This window comes from Bos javanicus, chromosome 23 (genome assembly GCF_032452875.1).
Source record: "Bos javanicus breed banteng chromosome 23, ARS-OSU_banteng_1.0, whole genome shotgun sequence".
In the NCBI taxonomy this organism is placed as follows: domain Eukaryota; kingdom Metazoa; phylum Chordata; class Mammalia; order Artiodactyla; family Bovidae; genus Bos; species Bos javanicus.
In genome coordinates this window covers 25,559,811-25,584,515 of record NC_083890.1, presented here as the reverse complement: position 1 = coordinate 25,584,515, position 24,705 = coordinate 25,559,811, and the positions used below count along the sequence as shown (strand labels likewise).

Genomic DNA, 24,705 nt, shown 5'->3' with positions numbered 1-24,705 from the left:
GGAAAGGAAAGGGAGAGGAGAGCATGTGAGTGTCATTCAGTGAGGACAAGAACCCTCCCCCCACCTGTATCCCAAGTAACACCAATCAAGAAACTCATTTCTTTGTTCCTGGATTGGGTGATCTCAGTGTTGGACCTAATCAGCATCAGTGATCTATGACATCATCAGTTGCTGGTCATAAATTCAGTATGAATGTCCTTCTCTGAAACTTAGACTTTTCTAAACCTGCCCTGTTTTGGTGTCTGCAGGGCAGGAATAGAGATGCAGATGTAAAGAACAGACATCATCAGTCCTCTGTGATGACCTAGATGGATGGGATGGGGGGCATGGTGGTGGGAGGGTGGGCCATGAGAGAGGGGATATATATATATATATATAGATAGATATAGCTGATTCACTTCATTGTACAGCAGAAATTAACAAACATTGTAAAGCAATTATACTCCAATAAAAAAAGGTGGGGGGGACTTCCCTTGTGGTCCAGTGGCTAAGACTCCACACTTCCAATACACGGGGCCCAGGTTTGATCCCTGGTCAGGGAACTAGATCCCATGTGCTGCAACTGAGAGTTCCCACGCTACAAATGAAAGAACTCACAACAAAGATCCAAGATCCTGCATGCCGCAACTAAGACCCAGGGCAGCTCAATAAATACATATTGTTTTTAAAAGATTGTTCTTAATTTAGTGTTGTAAATGTTTGATCTGGTTGTGTCTGACACATTTTATCTGGGCCTGTATTGAGAGCCAGTGTGCTCCATGTTTGAGCCTAAAAAACATTCATCTCTCTTGCTTAAAGATATAGACATTTCACCAAAAGTATGTGAGAGTGTGTTTACAAGCTGAAGTGCTAGAGAGCAGATGATTGCAATTTAGGAGAACTTTGATCCTTTTTACACTTGTTGTAGATTTGGGGAAATTACAATTGACATGAAGGTACCTTTCTCAATACTAAAAAATGCTATGATTCTGTTGACCCTTTAAGGAACACCATCCCCCGGTAACTGGTGATGTTACAGAATTACAGCCACTGATTAGAGTATAGTCTGTACTTCCTGACAGGAAGCGATGACGTTCATAAACTAAAGGAAATGGAAATTTAGTCAGGAACTTAACTCGAGTGAAAAAAATTCCCAGGTTTTTCTCCTGATACTGTCCAAGTTTAGTGGCACCCCCAAAATATACATAGAAAAAGAGGTTTAGTGTAGGTGATCTGTGTGGAATGGAGGATCTTGAAGGTATCTTTGTAGCATTTAATCTAAGAATATGCTAAGGCCAACTGTCCTGATCAAAGTTTGCAAGAGGCTGAAAGATCAAGAAAAGTCAAAGTCAGCTGTTGGCGCACTTTTGCTTTAGAAGAATTAATAGAGAATAGAAACACCATGTTAGTCGTTCAACCATGTCCTACTCTATGGTCCCACCACATGGACTATAGCCCACCAGGCTCCTCTGTTTATGGAATTCCCCAGGAAAGATTACTGGAGTGGATAGCCATTCCCTTCTCCAGGGGATCTTCCTGACCCAGGGATCAGACCCAGGGATCAAACCCATGTCTCCTGCATTGAAGGCAGATTCTTTACCATCTGAGCCACCAGAGAAGCCTGTTAATGTTTTATATAAAAACAAAAAAACAAAAATATGTTCAATTCCTTATTCCTGGCTCCCCATTAGGATTTTTCTTATTTTATTGGGAACACGTCCTTTTATTATTCACCTTCTCTTGCTTTATATCAAGAAAATATACAAGAATATGTTGCTAATTAGTAAATAGAATCCTATGAAAAAACTATCAGTTATATATCCTTTGATGTAGTCATATAATAATCCATGGGGTTGCAAAGTCAGACAAAACCGAGAAACTAACACTTTAACTTTACACAGCAGAAGTTGAACAGGACTGCTTCTCCCTCAGCTTTTAGAGCGGAAAAGCCCTCGACTCTGGCCTTCCATCCCCCAACCCTCTTCTTCCCCTCTCCATAGCAACAGGTCCTGTGACTCAGGAGATCCCCACGCTCCATTCAGAAGTGCCCCAGGTGACACTGCTAGCGACACTGGCAGCAGCGAGGCACCAGCGACCCAGGAGGTACAGATGGCCAACACTTCTGACAGAGGCAGTGAACTTGCCAAATCTCAGATACAACTGGAGGTAGGGCAGGTAGAAGAAACCAAACAGCTGCGATATAGCGCCACCTACTGGAACACATAGAAAGAACTCTAATTTCTAAAGGGAGAATCATTAGAATTAAGGTTTTAATTTTTTTTCTAAGTTTTACCTAAAGAAGAAAGGTGTTCCTTCAGATGTACCAGTAAAGGAACAACCCATCAATCACCATGAAGCACCACTGTTACATGGTATCACAAAGAGAAAATGACAGTTCTCCAGGAACCAAACGTAAAGTCGTGCACTATTGTGATCTGATAAGAGTATTCAAAATAGCAAGCTACAAGAAAACCCAGAAAGGCAGTTCAGTGAGCTCAGGAATAAAAGTGATGAGCAGAAGCAATATTTACAAAAGAGGTAGAAACTCTAAAAAAAGAGATAAACCGAAATTCTACAGCTGAAGAAATCAATAAATTCGGTGAAGAATGCATTAGAAGCGTTGGAAATAGAGCGGAGCATATGGAAGAGAGAATTAGTGAGTTTAAAGAGAGAAATCTAGAAATGATACAAGTAGAAGAGGAAAGAGAATCAAGATCTAAAAACAAATGAGGAAATTCTATAAGAACTATCTGACTCTTTTGCAAAGGAAAAATTAGGATAATGGGTATCACAGAAAAAGAAAAGAGGGAGAAGAAAGTAGAGAGTTTGCTCAAAGAAATAGTAGCTGAGAAATTCCTAAACTTGGGAAAGGAACTGGATATGTAGGTTCACAAATCTAATTATCTCAATGCAAAATCACCTCTCCAAGACACATTATATTAAGCCTCCAAAAAATTAATGACTAAGAGAATTTTAAAGGAGGCCAAGGAAAAAGGATGGTATATGCCAAAGGAACCCTCATTAGACTCTCAGCAGATTTCTCAGCAGATACTCCACAGAAAGGTGAAATGACAAACTCAAATTTCTGAAAGGTAAAAGCTGTCAGTCAAGAATAGTCTAACCAGCAACATTATCATTCAAGTAAGAAGGAGAAATAAAGGCCTTCCCAGGCGAACAAAAGCTGAACGAGGCCATCAACATAATCCTTATAAGAAACGTTAAAAGTGCCCTTCTACCTGAGACAAAAAAGCAAAAGTACACAAAACTTAAGGAAGTGATATATTGACAGACAGAATCGGAAAATTGCAACTCTTTATCACAACAGATTTTTAAACACTTATTTATAGTATGAAGGGGAAATTGAGAAAAAAAGCAGTAAAAACAGCTATAACTGCCTCAATTTGGTAACAAGTTCACAACATGGAAAGGGGTTTTGAGACAACAGAAACAGAAGCGAGGATGAGGAGAAGGATGGAACCTGTCTGGACAAATGGAGATACGATGATGTCAGCAGAAAAAGGACTATTTTATCTGTAAGACATTTTATATAAACCTCATGGTAACCATATGCTGTAAATCTAGAGCAGAGATATGAAACAAAAAAGAGGAAACAGAAAAACATTATGCAAAATCAACAAACTAAAATGGCAGACAGAAGCACAAGGAAAAGGAAGTACAGAGCAGCCAGGAAAGATCGAATGTTGGTACTCTGCTCAGTCGCTCAGTCGTGTCCTACTCCGTGCGACCCCACGGACTGGAGCCCACCGGGCTCCTCTGTCCGAGGGATTCTCCAGGCAAGAATACTGGAGTGGGTTGCCATTTTTCATTTCTCGATAATCACACTAAATGTCAATGATAGGAATTCGCCAAACACACATGATGGTTGGATGGAGTAATGAACAAGACCCAATGATGTGCTGTCTCTAAGAGATGCACCTCAGCTCTGAAGACAAATGTAGGCTCAAAGTGAAGGGACGGAAGGTGAGGCTCCAAGGAAATGTCAGCCAGAAGACAGTGGTGTAGCCTCACTCATATCAGATAAAATAGACTTCAAGCCAGAAAGATGACAAGAGACAAAGATGGACATTTTAGAATGGTAAGGGGAACAATTCACTAAGAAGGCATAACAGTTAATGATACATGTGCACATAACATTGTTGCTGTTTAGTCACTAAGTCGCATCTGACTCTTTTGTGACCCCATGGTTTGTAGCCCACCAGGCTTCTCTGTCCACGGGCTTTTCTAGGCAAGAGTACTGAAGTTGGCTCCATTTCCTCCTCCAGGGAATCTTCCCGACCCAGGGATTGAACCCACATCTTCTGCATTGGCAACTGGATTCTTTACCACTGAGCTACCAGGGAAGCCCACACAATAACACAGAAGTACCCAAATGCATAAACCAAATGTTAACCTGTCTAAAGGAAGGGATTGACAGCAATACAATAATGGTAGGGGACTTTAACACCCCACTTGTATCAGTGGACAGATCATCTAGACAGAAAGTCAACAAAGAAACAGTGGCTTTAAGTAAAATATTAGGCTAGATGTAAAGACATTCCATCCAAATGCAGAAGAATACACATTCTTCTTACGTGCACATGGAAAATTTTCAAGAATAGACCATATGTTGAGACCAAAAAAAAGTCTCAATAAATTTAAGAAGATTCAAATTATAGCAAATATGGGGCTTTCCAGGTGACACTAGTGGTAAAGAACCCACCTGCCAATTCAGAAGAGGTAAGAGACACTGGTTCTATCCCTGGGTAAGGAAGATGCCCTGGAGGAAAGCATGGCAACCCACTCCAGTATTCTTGCCTGGAGAATCCCATGGACAGAGGAGCCTGGAGAGCTATACAGTCGATAGTGGGGCACAGAGTCGGACATGACTGAAGTGACTAACGATGGTATGAAAATAGAAATCAATTACAAGAAGAAATCTAGAGAAGTCATCAATATGCAGAGACTGAACAACATGCTAAGAATAGCAGATAGGTCAATGAAGAAATCAAAGAAGAAATTTTAAAAATACTTAAAGATAAATGAAAATTAAAAAATGAAATACCAAAATCTTTGGATGCAGTTAAAGAAATACTGAGGGACACTTATAATAATACAGGCCTAACTCAAGAAACAAGAAAAATCTCAACTAAATAATCTAACATTACACTTAAAGGAACTAGAAAAAGGACTTCCCTGGTGGTCCAGCGGCTAAGACTCTGTGCTCCCAATGCAGGAGGCCAAGGTTCTGTTCTTGGTCATGGAACTAGATCCCACATGCCACAACTAAGACCCTGTGCAGTCAAATAAATAAGTAATTTTTTTTTTTAAAAAAAGGAACTAGAAAAAAGAATAAATGAATCCCAAAGACAGTAGGAAGCAAATAGTAAAGATCTGAGTGGAAATAAATGAAATAGAGACTAAAAAGGCAATAGAAAGGATTAATGAAACTGAGAGCTGGTTCACTGAGAAGATAAATAAAATTGACAAATCTTTTTTTTTTTTTTTGTAATTGACAAATCTTTAGCTAGACTTACTAAGAAAAAAGAGAAAAGGATTTTATAAATAAAATCCAAAATGAAGGAGGAGAAATAACATCAGATACCACAGAAATACAAAGGATTATAATAGAATACTGTGAACACTGTACACCAACAAATTGGACAACCTCGAAAATAAATTCCTAGACTCATACGACCTTCCAAGATTGAATCACGGAGAAATAGAAAATCTGATAGACCAACTACTAGTATAGAGATTGAAAGAGTAATTAAAAACATTTCAGAAAACAAATATCTAAGAGCAGATGGCTACAGAGGTGAACTCTACCAAACATTCAATGATTTAATACCTATTCTTCTCAAATTATTCCAAAACACTGAAGAGGAAGGAATGCCTCCAACTCATTATATGACCCAACACTACCCTGAGAGAAAAACCAGGTTTGATACACACAAAACACACACACACACAAACAAAATTATAGGCCAGTTTCTGTGATGAGCATACAAGTAAAAATCCTCCACAAAATATTAACAAACCAAATACAACAATACATTAAAAGGATCATACACCGTGATGTGGGATTTATTGCAGGGATGCAAGGATGTTTCAACATCTGCAGATCAATCAACGTGATACACCACATTAAAAACTGAAGGATAAAACTTACATGGTCATTTAAAGAACTGCATGAAAAGCACTTGACAAGATTCAACACTGATTTATGATGAATCTAGAAGGAACAGAGCTGAGCATAATAAAGGCTATCTATACAGCACATCCACAGTTTACTTCATACTCAACTGGAAAATTTCTAGTAATTTTATACATATGTGCAAATACCACCACAATCCAGTTTTAGAACATTTCTAACACCCCCAAAGGTTTCCTGTTTACAGGTAGTTTTTACTCCATTCCAAGCTCTAGAGACCCAATGACTTGCTTTCAGTCTGTAAATTTGCTTTTTATAGATGGTTCATGTATATAGAATCCTATGAAAAGTAGTCTTTTGTGTTTGACTTATTTCTCTGATAATAGCTCAGTTGGTATAGAATCCTCCTGCAATATAGCAGACCCTGGTTCGATTCCTGGGTCAGGAAGATCCCCTGGAGAAGGGAAAGTCTACCCACTCCAGTATCCTGTCCTGGAGAATTCCATGGACTATACAGTCCATGGGGTCACAAAGAGTTGGACACAACTGAGCACCGTTCACTTATTTCCCTTAGGCTATTTTTTAAGGTCATCCACTTTGCAGCATGTATCACAAATACTTTTAGATGTTTTTCACTTGTTCTTTTTTTATTGCTAAATAGTTTTCCATTGCATAGATACAATGCATTTTGCTTTTCCATTCACTAACTGATGGATATTAAGATTGTTTCCAGTTTTGTGTTATAAAGACTAATATTGCTATGAACATTTTCATATGTGTGTGTGTGTGAAGTAGCCATTTTGCTTAAAAGAATGAGTTTGGGTTATTCTTGACAAACAACTTGAAACTCTCTGTATTACTCTAAACCTCAAATGTCCAGGGATCTAATTCTGGACTCATATAGCAAGTAATAGGGCTTCCAAGGTGGCACAGTGGTAAAGAATCTGCCTGCCAATGCAGGAGATGCAAGAGATGGGTGTTCAATCTCTTAATCCTCCTCAAGAAGATACCCTAGAGTAGGAAATGGCAACCTACTCCAGTACTCTTGCTTGGAAAATTTCATGGACAGAGGAGCCTGGTGGGCTAGAGTCCCTGGGGTCGCAAGGAGTCAGACATGACTGAGCAACTGAGCACACACGCATAACAAATAATAAGTCAATGCAAAAAAGTGCTTGGTAAAATAGATGTATAATAGATTTTAGCATTTTAAGAAGTGAGTAATTCCTGATTACATGTCCTTTAAAAAAACAATTCCCTGAAAAATATAGTTTTCCTCATAAAATTAAGAGCCAGCATATATTCTAAAATCAAACAAATAATCCTCCTGCTTATTTGCTTTTGAGGTGGAAGGAAGTGGCTTATGGCTGGTACTTAAGTCTCAGTGCTAAAAAAAAAATCCCTGAAATGACACTGTTATTTAAATACCTATCATCCTTCATGAGGCAGTTACAAAAATACAATCGAATAGTACCAGACACTGTATTTCCATGCTGTAAAATCATCCTCCTTACCTCATGGACCATTTCTTTCTCTTAAAAGAGAAAGATGATTTTAAACCTCTCCTTCCCTTGTGCATCAGAGGAGGCAGGCCCATGTCACCAAGGGTGAAACGTGATTTATGTGAACTGCCATCGTCATCTATGATCCTCCTAATTGTGAGGAAGTGGTCTGCTGGGAACACTAAGGGAAAAGTTTGGTTGCTTCTCATAAAACCACATGAGAAGCAACAGTTCTCTTTTCCTGCCTTTCAGATCATTGGTGATGCCATTGGCCTGATAAATCGACCAACTCTGGAAATTCCCTATCTTGGTCTATCCATTATGCGAGATAAGTTAAAGGAAAGTAAAGCTAATTAGATTGGATTCTTCTGCTATTAGTAGCAGAAAGTGTCTTCATAGATATATTCATACTATAGACCTCAGTTCTACCTTGTAATTTCACACCACAGGTCTCAAACAAAATGAAACACTTATTTATTCAAATCAGAGAATAAAATGACAGTAAAGTTGCAACCTTGGGATCAAATAAAACTTATCCCAACTGTATGCACACGGCAGACATGATTTATCAAATCTCTACAGGATGATAACCTGTTTCACACAAATAACACATAGTATAATTAACATACACAAAAACAAACTTTGAATTTGCTTGAAAATAATAGATGTGCAGGACTGTGAAGAATTCAACAATTACTTTGTAATAAACTTCTGAACAGTATTACCTACTGTTTCAATTTAGTTTGCATTTGAAATTGACTCTTCAGATGAAATGGGCTTCCCTGATGGCTCAATGAGTAAAGAACCCGCCTGCAAGGCAGGAGACACAGGAGACGTGGGTTTAATCCCTGGATCGGGAAGATCCGCTGGTGGAGGAAATGGCAACCCGCTCCAGTATTCTTGCCTGGAAAACATGGACAGAGGAGCCTGGCAGGCTACAGTCCATGGGGTCACAAAGAGTTGGACACGAGTGAGCATGCACATTGACTTCAGAGGGAATACAATAGCAGAATACACCAACTTTGTCAGCAATTTAATTGCCTAAGCCTGAGCTAGGAGAAAGGCCTTAATTCCTTCTATCATGGTGGCTTCTTGAGCTAGGAGAAATCACCATGGTTTCTGAGCCTATCCAACTCTTTTATGTTATTAAAGTCTTTGGAACTTAAAACTATATACTTACTTACCATTATAGTTCAACAATCGTTTATGCAAGGGTCAAAAAAATTTTGATTTACTTTTCTAGCTTGTTTTCTATCATATACTTTTGGTCAAATTTGTTTGAATCATTCCAGTTTGCTTTTAGGTTTTAAGCATCACTTTGTTAATCTTTTAATTTAAAATTATTTTTATTACATAGAATATTTGAACGTTCCTCTAGTTAAAACTATTAAATGAAGTAAATTCAAAAAAGTCTGACTTTCATATTTGTCCCCTTTAATCTATTCTCTCATTTGCCCAAAAGATAACAATTTTTTAAAAATAGTTCTGCCATTGTTTCTATTTACAAATGTAAGTAGATGATAGATAGATATTCTCCTCCTCTGTCTTAGTTTTTAAAATGTTATAGACTACAAATCTCCTAAACCTACTGAAAGTACATTTTGGGGATTATTCTAGAGTAGAAAATCTCATTTTTCTTCCAGTTGTAGGATATTTTTTTGTTTGGATGAACATCCCTGTATTCATAAATTTTCCTTTGTTTTTCAGAATTGTTTCTGATTTCTGCTAAGATAAGATCCATACTGGATTTTCCTGTAACAGACAGTAGTTTATCACACATTCTGGGGGGACTCAGAAATGCATATTTTCCACTAGAGTTGTGGCTTTGTCTTAGTGGCCTTCTGAAACCTACTTATGGGGAAGAATACACCCCAGCCACAGCATCAGCCTGTCACTGATGTTGATCTTAGAGACAGAAAAAGATTTAAATATTGAAGCCCACTATTAGTCTAATTAAAGAGGAGTTCAAGGAGTGAACTAACCCAGGATTAGATACTTTGTTTTAAAATCATGGCAAAGGAGAAAAAAAAAAAACAGGAATATACATTTTGTAACTTTTAAATAATAGCAGATTACTATAAAGTGTGTTTATCTTTGAGGTTGCAAAGATGTAGGAAACCACCATGATAGAGGGAATTAAGGCCTTTCTTCTAGCCCCGGAAAACATGCCTGACGACAGAATGTAGAAAACTCAAGGAAAAAACAGGGAAGGGAGCAAGGAAACCTCCAGATCCACAAATGACCAAATTTAGGAATATATAAGAAATAATAACCATTATTGTTTTATGATGCCACCCTCCACTTCTGTTTTCTTTCTACTTCTTTCCTTGAAACTGTATAAAGCAGATGATTGCCAGTCCATATTTATTTGAGATAAAAAGTTATATAATAATATGGACAGAAGATCCGAGGCACAGGAGGCACTAAAGGTTGAAAACAAAGGGGACCAGGAAAGAATGAAGATAAGGTATGGTGATCAATACTGAGAACGTCCAGGTCAAACATGGGGGCCAAGGAAACCAGCAAGAAGGACATTTTCTGCAGGGTCACTCAATCAGGAGCAAACGAGATCTTGAGAAGCATTCTTGTTGTGGAGGAATAGGAGCCAAGCAGGAGACCTTTTCAGGCCGTGAAGAAGCTGGGACAGAAGGTTCTTCTTTGAGTGTTACCATCTTCACTTCAGCTCAGGGGTCCTTCAGGAAGCAGAGGACAGTGTCATTTCCAGTCTTACTTTACACGCAGCACTTCCCCTTGTCTCTGCCTCTCAGAGCCTTCTGTTAAAGCATTGCAGTAAGAAGGGGAAATTTTCTTAAGTCTCCTTGGGCCAAAGCCACTTTACAGTTCAAACCTTCTGTTTAGTGGACAGAAGAAGCTTCAGTGTAAACTGCATGATCAGAAGTCAGATCCACAGTCTTTCTCATTATTTCTGTCTCTTGTCTTGTCCCCTCTACCATCTGCTCTAGGAGACTAAATATGATTCTAAAAGAGAGTTAAGAAGCATTACCTATAGGCTGAAGTGCAGGGTGTCCTGGAAAAGAGGAAGAAAGACATATAGTTAAAAGATGGAGGTAAATCCATCCCCAAACACAATGTTCCCAGACCCAGAGCACTCTCCTAAGATTTCTCTCACACCACAGCCCACATCACTGGATGCCAGGATAGAGAGAAACTGAAGCTTCTCTCACACAAACCCATTGTAATTTCATCAGCCTTAGTGTCTCTTCCCGCATTTGCCCCAGGATCTCCACCCCAAATTTCATGTGTGTTAACCATTTTCTGATTGTTATAGGCCATCACCTTTCATGTTTCAACCATGGCTAATCATGGACTGTCAGTGTCTGGATTTTCAGGAAATTTGAGGTAACTAGGTAATGACAGACTTTGTACAGGGTCACCGAACCACCCGAGCAAAGTCACATTTCTTCTCCCAAAAGCCTGCGAGGAATATCATCTGCCAACTGGTTCCTCACCTTTCTTACTCCTGAGGTGGATGAACAGTCCCACACCAAGGAAGAGCAGACCCAGAACAAAGCCTCCGATTCCACTCATCAGCTTCCTCTGAGCAGAGTCAGACTGTGCTCCTGAGAAAAGAAGCTAATTTTAGTCATTTTTATCCCAAATACAACTTCTCTATTTCAATCTCCAAGACTGAGAATTTTTTAATGTATTTTTTTTTTTTTTAGTTGAAGGATAATTGCTTTACAGAATTGTGATGGTTTCTGCCAAATGTCAACATGAATCAGCCAAGGTATACATATGTCCCCTCCCCCTTGAACTTCCGGCCCATCTCCCTCCCCATCCCACCCCTCTAGGTTACAGAGCCCCTGTTTGAGTTCCCTGAGTCATACAGGTATCTGTTTTACATATGGTGATGTAAGTTTCCATGTTACGCTCTCCATACAACTCACTCTCTCCTTCCTTTCCCCGTCCCGTGTGCATATAAGTCTGTTCTCTATGTGTGTATCTCTACTGCTGCCCTGCAGAAACTCATCAGTACCATCTGTCTAGATTGCATATATATGTGTTAGTGCATGATATTTATCTTTCTCTTTCTTACCTACTTCACTCTGTATACTAGGTTCTTGGTTCATCCACCTCATTAGAACTGACTCAAATGTGTCCCTTTATATGATTAAGTTTCTGCCAAATGTCAATTTGTATATACGTACATTGTATATAGGTACCATTCATTTTATCCATTCATCTGTTGATGGACATCTAGGTTGTTTCCATGTTCTAGCTATTGTAAATAGTGCTGCAATGAACATTGGGGTACATGTGTCTTTAATTTTGGTTTCTTCAGGGTATATGCCTAGTAGTGGGATTGCTGGGTCATAGGGTGATTTTATTCCTAGTTTTTTAAGGAATCTCCATACCACCTTCCAGAGTGGCTGCATAAGATTGAGAAATTTTTATTAAACTTTTTATTTTGTATTGGAGTATGGCCAATTAACAATATTGTGACAGTTTCAGGCAGACAGCAAAGGAACTAAGCCAGACATATACATGTATCCATTCTCCCCCAAGGGAGAAGGAAATGACTCCCCATTCCAGTATTCTTATCCGGGAAATCCCATGGATGGAGGAGCCTGGTGGGCTACAGTCCATGGGGTCACAAAGAGTTGGACATGACTTAGCGACTAAACAATAACAATTCTCCCCTAAACTCCCCTCCCATCCAGGCTGCTACATAACATTGGGCAGACCTATTATAAGACAGAGAGTTTTGAGAAGAAGGAAAGAAGGCTGCCCTGGAAGAACCAGAATAACTGGCAATTCCTACAAAAATTTGTCTTAAAAATCACACAGAGTAGCTTCAAGATTCAGGCACTGAACTCATTTAAACATTGCAGTCCTGATATAAGGCCACAGGACTTCAATATTTAGTAGGTGAGGAACCTGGGACAGAATGAGGTTAATTAGCTTGTGTGTGGTGACAGAGCCAATAAAGGGCATAGCTGAGGTTGAACTCCACTCACGTCAGGAAGGTTTGTACGCTGTAAAGGCTGCACCTTTTCTCAGATCACAGTGAACAACTCAGAGCAACAGTGTCGGAAGTACAAGCCCAGCTGGAGGCAGGGGACTAGTGCCCAGGTCACAGGGTGACCGTGACTTGAGATTTCATGGAGGCTCAGACCAGGGATACCTCTTTTCTCCTTGTCAGGAAGAAATGCCTCCCCAGGGGGTGTAGGTATTTGGAGAAACTATGCCAAGACATCCGTAAAGTATCAGAGGATTTCTATCACAGGATAAAGGACTCCCCCAATAACCTCAGCTGAAGGACAGGAGAATAAGGAGCAAATGAACACATGTTGTAGGGAGAGGAGACACCTGAAATTCAGGGGAAAGCAAGCCCCCTCCACGGTGGGTGAGGGACATATGAGATAGAGAGCTTCTCACTCCATTCCACTGGGAGAGGGCTCATCCAGCTGGGGTGCTCCACTTGGCAGGTGTAGACCTCTCCACTCTGAGGAACTGTTTCAAGCATCACCATGGTCTGGAAGGTCCAGTCTCCATTCTGGATCAGGCCTGTGGAGATCACCCCAGCCTCCTCTTCATGGCCGTTCCGGAACCACCTGACTTCAATGTGGCCTGGGTAGAAACCGTTCACAGAGCAGACCAGGAGGTTGTGGTGCTGCAGGGGCTGGGTCTTTGCAGGATACACAGTCACTGTAGGCTCCACTGGGAGAGAAAAAGTGGAGGGAATCAGTGAGCAAGACAAAGTGAGTCTCCTTGATTGGCTGCCTTTCTAAACCAATCACCAGAGCAGACTGCAGTCTCAGGTAGGCCAGACAGGCCATTTGGCCCAACTTTAGGAGCTAGTACTGTGAGCCTTGACTTTAATTCTTACAGCACTGGCCCATTACATTTAAAAGATGTTGAAAAAACATGTGTGTGTGTTTCATAGCATGAAAAATAATTCATTGTTGAACTGAAGCATTTACAAATCTTTCAAGGCATATAGTGTACTGATTTCTGAAGCCAGACAGACTGGATTCACATCCAGGCTCTTCCTCTTAGTGACTGGGAGAATTTTTACATTTCCACGTGCCTCAGCTTTCTATCTATAAAAGGGTATTATTATCCTAATTTACCTCTCAGCACTATGTGAGGATTATTCCATGTAAAGTATGTAAAACAATAACTGGAACTTAGTCTTCAATATATGTTAGCTATTGTTATCCTTGTTTAACTGGAGAGAAAATATGAATCAAAGTGTCGATAAATTAGGGAACAGCAGTGGGGTAGGTGTGGATATAGAACATGACATCCTGGGAAAGCTGTCTCCAGGCACTCACACCTTAGAACATCTCAGAATGGTTCCACCCTGGGAAGAAGGAAAGACACGGGTGATTCTCTAAGTCTATGAGTTGAATCCCAAGAAAAACTTGAGTCCTGAAGGAGAGGTAAAGCAGGAAGGAAAGTCACTAATTAAAAAGAAAAAATTCTTTGACTTTCCTGGTGGTCCAGCGGTTAAGAATCCACCTGCCAATCCACCCACTGGTTCAGGGGACGCAAGTTCAGTTCCTGATCTGGGAAGATCTCACATGCTCCAAGGAAACTAAACCCGTGACACAACTACTGAGCCCACATGCTGCAACTGCTGAAGCTCCCACACCCTAGAACCCATGCTCTGCAACAAGAGAACCCACTGCAGTGAGAAGCCCATGCACTGCAACCAGAAAGCAGTCTTTGCTCGCTGCAACTAGAGAAAGCCTGCACGCAGAAAGGAAAACCCAGCACAGTCAAAAATTAATTAATCTTAAAAGAGTACAAAACTTAAAATTTCTTATAATTGTATAACCCCAGAACCAGCTCCAATCTGGCCCTATTCTGTTTCAAGCAAGATACTGAGTTGCTTTTCAGAGACGAAAGAACAAAACCATGAGTCGTGCAGCTGAAGCACGAGCAAAGGTGAAAATCTGGACCCAGAACCAGTTTCTCCCTGACCACAGAAGCAAAAGATGCAGATGTGAAGCAAAGGGTCCATCATCCAGGAAGATGTGCTGAAGCTCCTGTACCACAGCTGACCATGAATGTCCAAGTTCCACAGCCCTTTGTTGGGTAGCACAATCACAGACACCTCAATGCCCTCTTCTCCTCTCTAACCACCTAGAGGGTTAGTCACTCAGTCACGTTCAACTTTTTGCGACCCCATGGACTGTAGCCCGCCAGGCTTCTCTGTCCATGGAATTCTACAGGCAAGAATACTTGAGTGGGTAGCCATTCTCTTCTCCAGGGGATCTTCCCCAGCCAGGGATCAAACTCAGGTCTCCTGCACTGTGGGCAGATTCTTTATGTCTGAGCGGCCAGGAAAGCCTAACCGCCCCTCCCAGTCAGTATTCCTCCATATCCCCTTCCCCTTTCTGCCACCTCACCTCTCCCACAGTCTGCCACCATCTTTCCTTCCTGCATCCGTCCTCCATACCTCTTACCCTCTCCGGTCCTCTCAGACCCCCAGCCCCTTCCCCCGCCACATGCTCTCTCCCCTCTCACAATCACACACTGTCTCCCCGACAGCATGTGAGACTCCCAGTCTCATCTTCTCACAGCAACTTTCCTAACTTGAACTTGCTCACAATCCAACAGTCACCTGGACGTAGCCTCTGTCTCTGTCCTCCTGTCTCTCTGTCTCTCTGTCTCTCTCTCACACGCACATTCCTGCACACGTGCACGCACACACACACAACCTCCCCGAGGCCACCCACTGGCCTCGCTCACCTCGGCGCTGCCTCAGGAAGCTACCAATGCCCTGGTAGTTGGATCTGCACAACGTGTCCACCTTGGCCCGCATCTGCTCCATGAAGTCCTTTTGCTGGTTCCAGTACTCGGCGTCCAGCCTCCCCAGCTCCGTCAGGGCCGTGAACTCCCCCACATCGCTGTCGAAATGCACATCCTCCTGCGTGTTGTAGATGTATCTGGCAAAGAACCGCATCTGCTCCAACCCGTTGGAGAAACGACACTCACCCTTAAACTGATGGATGAAATGCGCTGTGAAGACGTGAAAGATCTGATCACTGGGCGGGCTCCTGGAAATGACTGACTGCAACGCCCACCAATGGGCGAGGGAGAAGGGGGTCGCTAGGAGAGAAGGGAGCACTAGGAACTCCTTCATTGGCTCCACTGGCACCCCTAATTACCAGCACTCATGGTTCATCTTTCATCTGCAGGATCAATCCAGACCATGGTGGTCGGGGAAGGCCCCTCTGATTCTAAGCCATGTGGGATGCAGTCAGCTCTGCACTTGGCTGGAGACCTCCAAGCCTGAGCTGGGCCAGGATTTACCCCATCGCTTCCACCTCCTGAATGCTTTCACCAGAAAAACACTCACTGCTCCTTCCTCTCATCCCACAGCCCTTCATCAGTTCCTGAAACACTTCCTTACCTGGTGCTGACCTTGTGCCAGGCCTGTGCTGCTGCCCCTGGGAATCCAAAGAAGGAAAAACAGACCTCTCCCCTACCTTATCTAGGAGTATAACATTTAGTGAGACTGATGGACGAAACCCAACCATGCAAGAGTTAATTACACAAGAGTCAGAAATATCAGAAGAAAAGTTAGGAGTTCAGGAAGAGAGAATAATTACATTAGGGTGGCAGAGAAGTTGTCTCAAAAGATATTTAAGACATGACATGACACAAATTTGTAAATCAACTATGAAAGTGAAAGTCACTCAGTCGTGTCCAACTCTTTGCAACCCCAAGGACTGTAGCCTAACCTCTTTCGGAATATAAAAACAAACATTTGATACAATGTGTGTGAGCTCAGTCATTTCAGTCCTATCCTATTCTTTGCGATTCTATGGACTGTAGCCCACCAGGCTCCTCTGTCCATGGAATTCTCTAGGCAAGAATATTGGAATGGGTAGTTGTTCCCTTCTCCAGGAGATCTTCCCAACCTAGGGATCGAACCCAGGTCTCCCACATTACAGACAGATTCTTCACCAGCTGAACCACCGGGGAAGTTCATAATCAACTATACTTCAGTTTTTTGGTTTTTGTTTTTTAAAGATGTGACATGAAAGGTTAGCTTTAGATGGCTGAAAACAAGAAGTGTGTGTATGTCTGGGAGAAAAAGGAGGCATGTTTCAGGTAAAGGTAGTAGCATGTGTAAAGGCTTGAAAGAGATGATGAATTTCTGCAGGAATCCAGAGGAAAACTTCTCACTTGCACAGAGAGTGAGGAAGCAGGGTGAAATTTTTCACTAGAAAAATCACAGAAGCCAGTTCTTAAAAGTCTTATAGTTGATGTTAGGGTTTTGAATTTATGATAAATGGGAAACTTTTGAAGAGTTTTAAGGAAATTAAAACCATGATCCCAGTATACTTCTACCTTTCCTTTTTGGAATTTCCAAATCCGGATAGCTCGAAAAACCAATTTATTTTTTAAATTTGGTGACAGAACTCTTTTCAAATTTGACCTGGTTAGGTAAGAGATCAAATATGTCTCTTAGGTGAGGGTGGCTATTCTAAACATTGTAGGCTGTCTACCAGCATCTCTGGCCTCTACTCACTTGATGTCAGAAGAAACCCTCAGTGTAACAACCAAAAATGGCTCTCAGTTCAGTTCAGTCACTCAGTCAGGTCCGACTCTTTGTGATGCCATGGACTGCCCCACACCAGGCCTTCTTGTCCATCACCAACTCCTGGAACTTGCTCAAACTCATGTCCATCAAGTCGGTGATGCCATCCAACCATCTCATCCTTTGTCATCCCCTTCTTCTCCTGCCTTCGATCTTTCCCAGCATCAGGGTGTTTTCAAATGAGTCAGTTCTTCCCATTAGGTGGCCAAAGGATTGGAGTTTCAGCTTCAGGATCAGCCCTTCCAATGAATATTCAGGACTGATATCCATTAGGATGGACTGGTTGGACCTCCGTGCAGTCCAAGGGACTCTCAAGAGTCTTCTCCAACATCAATTCTTAGGCATCAATTCTTAGGCACTCAGCTTTCTTTATAGTCCAACTCTCACATCCATACATGACTACTGGAAAAACCATAGCTTTGACTAGATGGACCTTTGTCGGCACAGTAATGTCTCTGCTATTTAATATACTGTCTATGTTGGTTGGAGCTTTTCTTCCAAGCAGCAAGCATCTTGTAATTTCATGGCTGCAGTCACCATCTGCAGTGATTTTGGAGCCCCCAAAAATAAAGTCTGCCACTGTTTCCCCATCTATTTGCCATGAAGTGATGGGACCAAATGCCATGATCTTCATTTTATGAATGTTGCTGCTCCTGCTGCTAAGTCGCTTCAGTCATGTCTGACTCTACAGGACCCCATAGATGGCACCTACCAGGCTCCCCCATCCCTGGGATTCTCCAGGCAAGAACACTGGAGTGAGTTGCCATTTCCTTCTCTGAATGTTGCATTTTAAGCTAACTTTTTCACTCTCCTCTTTCACTTTCATCAAAAGGCTCTTTCTTTACTTTTTCTTCACTTTCTGCCATAAAGGGTGGTGTCATCTGCATATCTGAGGTTATTGATATTTCTCCCAGCAATCTTGATTCCAGACTGTGCTTCATCCAGCCCAGCATTTCACATGATGTACTCTGCATATAACTTAAATAAGTAGGGTGACAATATACAGCCTTGATATACTCCTTTCTTGATTTGGAACCAGTCTGTTGTTCCACGTCCAGTTCTAACTGTGGCTTCTTGACCTGTATACAGGCTTCTCAGGAGGCAGGTCAGGTGGTCTGGTATTCCCATCTCTTTCAGAATTTTCCACAGTTTGTTGTGATTCACACTGTCAAAGGCTTTGGTGTAGTCAATAAAGCAGATGTTTTTGTGGAACTCTCTTGCTTTTTTGATGATCCAACGAATGTTGGCAATTTGATCTCTGGTTCCTCTGCCTTTTCTAAACCCAGCTTAAACATCTGGAACTACACAGTTCATGTACTGTTGAAGCCTGGCTTGGAGAATTGTGAGCATTACTTTGCTGGTATGTGAGATGAGTGCAATTGTGCAGTAGTTTGAACATTCTTTGGCATTAGCTTTCTTTGGGATTGGAATGAAAACTGACCTTTTCCAGTCCTATGGCCACTGCTGAGTTTTCCCAATATGCTGGCATATTGAGTGCAGCACTTTCATAGCATCATCTTTTAGGATTTGAAATAGCTCAACTGGAATTCCATCACCTCCACTAGCTTTGTTTGTAGTGATGTTTCCTAAGGCCCACTTGACTTCACATTCCAGGATGTCGGGATCTAGGTGAGTGATCATTACCATCATGGTTATCTGGGTCATGAAGATCTTTTTTGTATAGTTCTGTGTATTCTTGCCACCTCTTCTTAATATCTCCTGCTTCTGCTTCTGGCTCTAGATATTGCCAAATACTCGGGGTCAAGGAGTTGGGGGAAGTGTTGGTGATCTGTCACTGGATGAGTTCAACTAGTATAAATCATCTGAAAATATGTGGTCAATAGCCACGGTTAATTTTGGAGTACTGAGAATTACATTAAAAGTTTTGCCAATATTTTATCTGTTGAAAATCTTGTTCCTATATGAAATTTCTGTTTTTAAAGAATCCATTCCCAATGAAGAGATATTTTTCCAGCAAAATAAATTTGAGTATGACTTACTTATTTCTTTGCCTCACCAGCCAATGAAAAAGACATGTAATTTATTCATCTTCCTTCTTAATTTCCCTGCCACTTGTCCACTACTTATCTATATTAGTAAACTACAACTACAGATATTTCAAAACCCCAGATAACTCGTTTCTAACTTTGCCTGGTACACCCAATAATACCAGTATTATTGGTATTAATAATATTGAATTACTAGCTGGATCATCAAAAAAGCAAGAGAGTTCCAGAAAAACATCTATTTCTGCTTTATTGACTATGCCAAAGCCTTTGACTGTGTGGATCACAATAAACTGTGGAAAATTCTGAAAGAGATGGGATACCAGACCACCTGACCTGCCTCTTGAGAAACCTCTATGCAGGTCAAGAAGCCACAGTTAGAACTGGACATGGAACAACAGACTGGTTCCAAATAGGAAAAGGAGTACGTCAAGGCTGTATATTGTCACCCTGCTTATTTAACTTATATGCAGAGTACATCTTGAGAAACCCTGGACTGGAAGAAACACAAGCTGGAATCAAGATTGCCAGGAGAAATATCAATAACCTCAGATATGCAGGTGACACCATCCTTATGGCAGAAAGTGAAGAGGAACTAAAAAGCCTCTTGATGAAAGTGAAAGTGGAGAGTGAAAAAGTTGGCTTAAAGCTCAACATTCAGAAAACGAAGATCATGGCATCTGGTCCCATCAGTTCATGGCAAATAGATGGGGAAACAGTGGAAACAATGGCTGACTTTATTTTTCTGGGCTCCAAAATCACTGCAGATGGTGATTGCAGCCATGAAATTAAAAGACACTTACTCCTTGGAAGGAAAGTTATGACCAACCTAGACAGCATATTAAAAAGCAGAGACATTAATTTTTCAACAAAGGTTTGTCTAGCCAAGGCTATGGTTTTTCCAGTGGTCATGTATGGATGTGAGAGTGGGACTGTGAAGAAAGCTGAGCACCGAAGAATTGATGCTTTGAACTGTGTTGTTGGAGAAGACTCTTGAGAGTCCTTTGGACTGCAAGGAGATCCAAGCAGTCCATCCTAAAGGAGATCAATCCTGGGTGTTCATTGGAAGGACTGATGTTGAAGCTGAAACTCCAATACTTTGGCCACCTCATGCGAAGAGTTGACTCATTTGAAAAGACCCTGATGCTGGGAAAGATTGGGGGCAGGAGGAGAAGTGGATGACAGAGGATGAGATGGTTGGATGGCATCACCGACTCGATGGACATGGGTTTAGGTAGACTCCAGGAGTTGGTGATAGACAGCGAGGCCTGGCATGCTACGGTTCATGGGGTCGCAAAGAGTCGGACACGACTGAGCGACTGACCTGAACTGAACCCTTAGAAAAGGAGAAGGTTAGAAAAAATAACATTCTCATATAGACAGCTTATAGAAAAAGAACAGGACCCCAGACTTTGAATACAGGCCTTCACTTAGAAATGAGAGGAGTGTTCTCTGGGTCAGACTAGGTCCACTTACTATTCAGGAATTCTCTAACACCTTCTTGTCACATGATAAAGTTTGAAAAGAGCAAGTCACACAACAATCTCCCCAAATCTGTTCACTTTATCTTTACTATTGTCTTTGTCACCACCACTCTAAGTGAAGCCACAGTATACCTGCCCTGTAGAATTCTGCCATGTTCTTAAATGGTGTCCTCCACTCCACTTGTGAACCTCTGGAGTCCAGTCTCCGCGTGGTAGCTAGATTATTTTTTAAAATAAACAAACTGACTCTCCTTATAATCTCTCAGTAGTTTCACATATCTCCATAAATAAAAGTCAAAGTTTGGACCATGGGGGCTTTCCTGGTGGCTCAGTGGTGAAGAATTTGCCTGCCAACGCAGGAGACATGGGTTCAATCCCTGATCAGGGAGGATCCCACGTGTTGTGGAGCAATGAAGCCCATGCGCCACAACTATTGAGCCTGTCCTCCAGAGCCCAGAAGCCACAACTACTGAAACCCGTTTGCCCTAGAGCCTGCGCTTGGCAACAGGAAAACCCACCGCAATGAGCAGCCTGTGCACCACAGCTAGAGAAAAACGTGCTCGGCAACAAAGACCCAGCATAGCCAAAGATAAATACATGAATAATTTTTTTTTTTTTTTAAGTTCTCATCACAACCACCAGAGCCTAATACGATTTGGCTCCTAGTTTCCTCTCCAATCTCATCTTATTTCACTGTCCAACCAGCTTGCTTTGCTTCAGCCGCTCTAATCTTCATTCTGTCCCTTAAACCCAGCAAACACCTTCTCACATTTCAGCCTCTCCTCTGCTCTGTCTCCCTGGGGCACTTGTCCCTTAAGATCCCTCACGTGTCTGGCTTCTTCTCATCGTTTATGTCTCAGTCGACTGTCACCTTCTCAGGGAGAGCTTCCTAGACGCTTGAACTGAAGTCAGGTGAATACAGTTCTCTCTGTTCTACAACCCTGAAGTGTTCTTTCAGCACATTTATTGCTCTCTGAAATGATTTTCCCTGTTAAGTGTTTACTGAGTTGTCTTCCTCTCCCGCCATTAGGTAAGCTGATGACTGCAAGGGACTTTCCTAAGTTACTGAAATAGAATTCTCTGAGCCAAGAACAGAACCCAGTATATAATAGTTGCTCAGAAAAAGACATTTGAGTTCAAAATGAATACACCCAGTGTTCTGGAAATGGGTCTTTGTGTGACTCCTGGAAGGCAAGAAAGAGCTCAGCTCTAAAACTCTTTTATTCTGTAGGCATATGATATCCTTTCCATTTCCTGTGAGGAATTCAGGCAAACTTCCTTTTGCTCCTCCTACTAGTTGGAAGAAACATTCACAAGAGAGGAAAAGGTGATTTTAAGATTCAGGGAAACTTTCATTAAGTTTCATCTCATCCAATTGATCTGTTATAGTGCTGAGGGTTTGTGCAAACTTTTTTCTCTAATGGGGATTTTTTCTAATGGTCATGGCATAGCTTGAGGAAAGAATAGGGAAGAACCAGAAAGGAGAGGACACCAAACATGACTAATTAAGGAAATTAAATGGCATTATTAGTGAACCTATGAAGTTTGGGGTCAATAGCTGATAGGCCAATGACCTCCCTTGACTTACTTCTTGACTTTCAACCCAGTAGGATGGAAACAACCTCACATTCTCAGGACTCTTCTCAGACTTTATGGTTTGCCATATGAAAATGCTGATATTTGACTACTTGTAACTTACAAAAACAGAATTTCCTGTAATTTATCCTTTACTAGCTGAATCCCTTTGCATGTGCTCAGACCAGAGAATGGGGAGATAGAGGAGAAACTAATCATGTAGAAAGATTCAAAATAGATTTATAAAGAACACTAACCTGTATCAGGTTTTCAGAAGATGCCATAAATTCTTTAAGGCACTAAAGAACACCCTATGGATGTTCCTTATCTACAGAGTCATTCCAAGTAGTTAAAGATCCCTGGTTTAGCTCCAGGATGCTTTACCCAGGAGAAAGAGAGAAAATTAACACCAACTTCTGTCAGAGAAGCTCCAGGGCAGGGATATAGGCATTTTAAACATTGTGGTTCAGGGAGATAGGAAAAGATATAGTGAGGGGTGTCCTTTGATACATTCTTACATATTGGGGAGAGACAGCAACATCATAGACTCTGTTAAGGACAAACATAGCATCTTCCTAGGAGAGACTGTTCTAATTCCACGAGAGTCCCTGTAAATTTTCAGAGAAAGTTTTCTTTTTTCTGATATGTGTGTTGAGTGTGTGCTCTTTCGTGTCCAACTCTTTGTGATACCATGGACTGTAGCTCACCAGGGTCCTCTGTCCCTGGAATTCTCCAGGCAAGAATACTGGAGTGGATTGCCATTTCCTCCTCCAGGGTATCTTTGCGACTCAATCCTCTTAAGATCCTTAGAGGAATGGGTTGTAAGACTAGAGAGGTTTTATTGGAGGAGAATTGAGAAGACTTATCCCATGTATATGGAGTTACCTTAAGCAGCATTCAGAAGGCAGGCATCCAAGGCCCTTTTCTTGTGGAAGGAACGAAGGCTCCATGTGATAAGGACTGGTGATGACTGAAGAGAATGTCACAGTTTTTTAAGAGATGTAGTCTGGACATAGAGACAATGGTAACTCCCTTTCTTCTCCCACCCATAATAGCTCACCCTCCCCTCAAAGGTGTGCACTTACGTTGGGTTTCCCTGGCCCAAGAGAAGGGAAGGCTGAGCACCATCAGTAGCACTGCCAAAGCTGCCATCCAGTGAACCACAGACACATCATACAGGAGAACACCGAGCGTGAGGGAGCAGCTGAGAGTCACTCAGAGAGGACTAGGACCCTCTTCAACCCACGTGGCCAAACAATACTAACCAATGAACTCTTTCTTCCTGGATTGGGTGATCTCAGTGTTAGAAAAACCAATCAGCATCAGAGATGGATAGCATCATCATTTGCTGGTCAGAGATTCAGTAGGAAGGTCCTCTTCTGAAACTTAGAATTCTCTCCATTAAAAAGATTATTTTAACTTAGTACTTTAAAGGTTTGGTCCAGTTGTATCTGAGATATTTTAATTGGGCCCCTCTTGGGCACCAGTCTGTGCTGGTCACTGATGTGTCACTCGTTTGAGCCTTTTAGGAAATCTTTCCTCTTACTTGAGATACTTTCACAAATGTAGGTGTGAGTGTATGAGGAATTGAGGAAGTGGAGAGAAAATTGTTGCATTTTAAGAGTCCTATGATCTCATCCTTTGTGCATCATAACTTAGTGTTGTAGATTTGGGGAAATTACTGAACTTGTTGAAAACAAAGCACTTTGATTTTTCAAGTATTTCAATTCTGAAAAATGCTGTAATTCTGTGGACAACTGAAAGAACAGTGTCCCTAGTAACAGAATTATAACTGTTGTATGGAGAGTATAGACTGTACCTCCTTACAGATAAGATTGTCTCCGATAAACTACAGGAAATTAAATATTAGTCAATAATTTAATGTAAATGAAAATGTCTTCAGGTTTGTCCCTGATAATATGATTGACTTTAGTGGCACCTCCAGAAAACACAGAGAGAAAGGGGGACTTATATGATGTGACCTATGTGGAATGGAGGGTCTTAAAGGTATTTTTTATAGCATGTTATCTAACAAGGTAATAAAACCAACTGCCCACATCATAGTATGCAAGAGACTGAGAGATGGATAAAGGACTTCAAGTCAGCCATTGGCACAATAACTCAGCTTTAAAATGTAATATCTTACCTAAAAAAGTGTTGAGTTCCTTATTCCTGTTTCCCATTAGGATTTGCTCATTTTACTGGGGATATGTCCCTTATTTATCAACTTCCCTTGCTTTATCCTAAGAAAAGAAAACTTTGCTAATGAAAACATTACAGAGTGTTTAGGAAAGAGAACACTATGGGAAAACTATGAATTATATCTTCTGATATAATCACATAATTTTAAACATATAAATCTAGTACAGCCACTATGGAGAACAGTGTGGAGATTCCTTAAAAAACTGGAAATAGAACTGCCTTATGATCC

General features: G+C 41.3%; 1 protein-coding gene across 2 annotated transcripts in view; it reads right to left on the bottom strand.

Annotated features, from left to right (window-relative positions):
* LOC133236439 (H-2 class II histocompatibility antigen, E-S beta chain-like) overlaps positions 1-23,612 on the bottom strand; it is a 49,489-nt gene extending 25,877 nt beyond the window's left edge. The window contains exons 1-7 of one of the 2 annotated variants that reach the window (XM_061398460.1): positions 23,540-23,612; positions 23,360-23,419; positions 15,352-15,621; positions 13,030-13,311; positions 11,100-11,210; positions 10,634-10,657; positions 8,082-10,322 (exon numbers count right to left, since the gene is read on the bottom strand). In XM_061398460.1, coding sequence (XP_061254444.1) covers positions 10,309-10,322; positions 10,634-10,657; positions 11,100-11,210; positions 13,030-13,311; positions 15,352-15,621; positions 23,360-23,419; positions 23,540-23,597 — 819 coding nt within the window. In that variant the 5' untranslated portion in view covers positions 23,598-23,612 and the 3' untranslated portion in view covers positions 8,082-10,308. Of the gene's footprint in view, positions 1-8,081; positions 10,323-10,633; positions 10,658-11,099; positions 11,211-13,029; positions 13,312-15,351; positions 15,622-23,359; positions 23,420-23,539 lie in introns of those variants that run through there. The other variant, XM_061398459.1, reaches the window with a different exon arrangement.
* Positions 23,613-24,705: the final 1,093 nt, after the last annotated feature.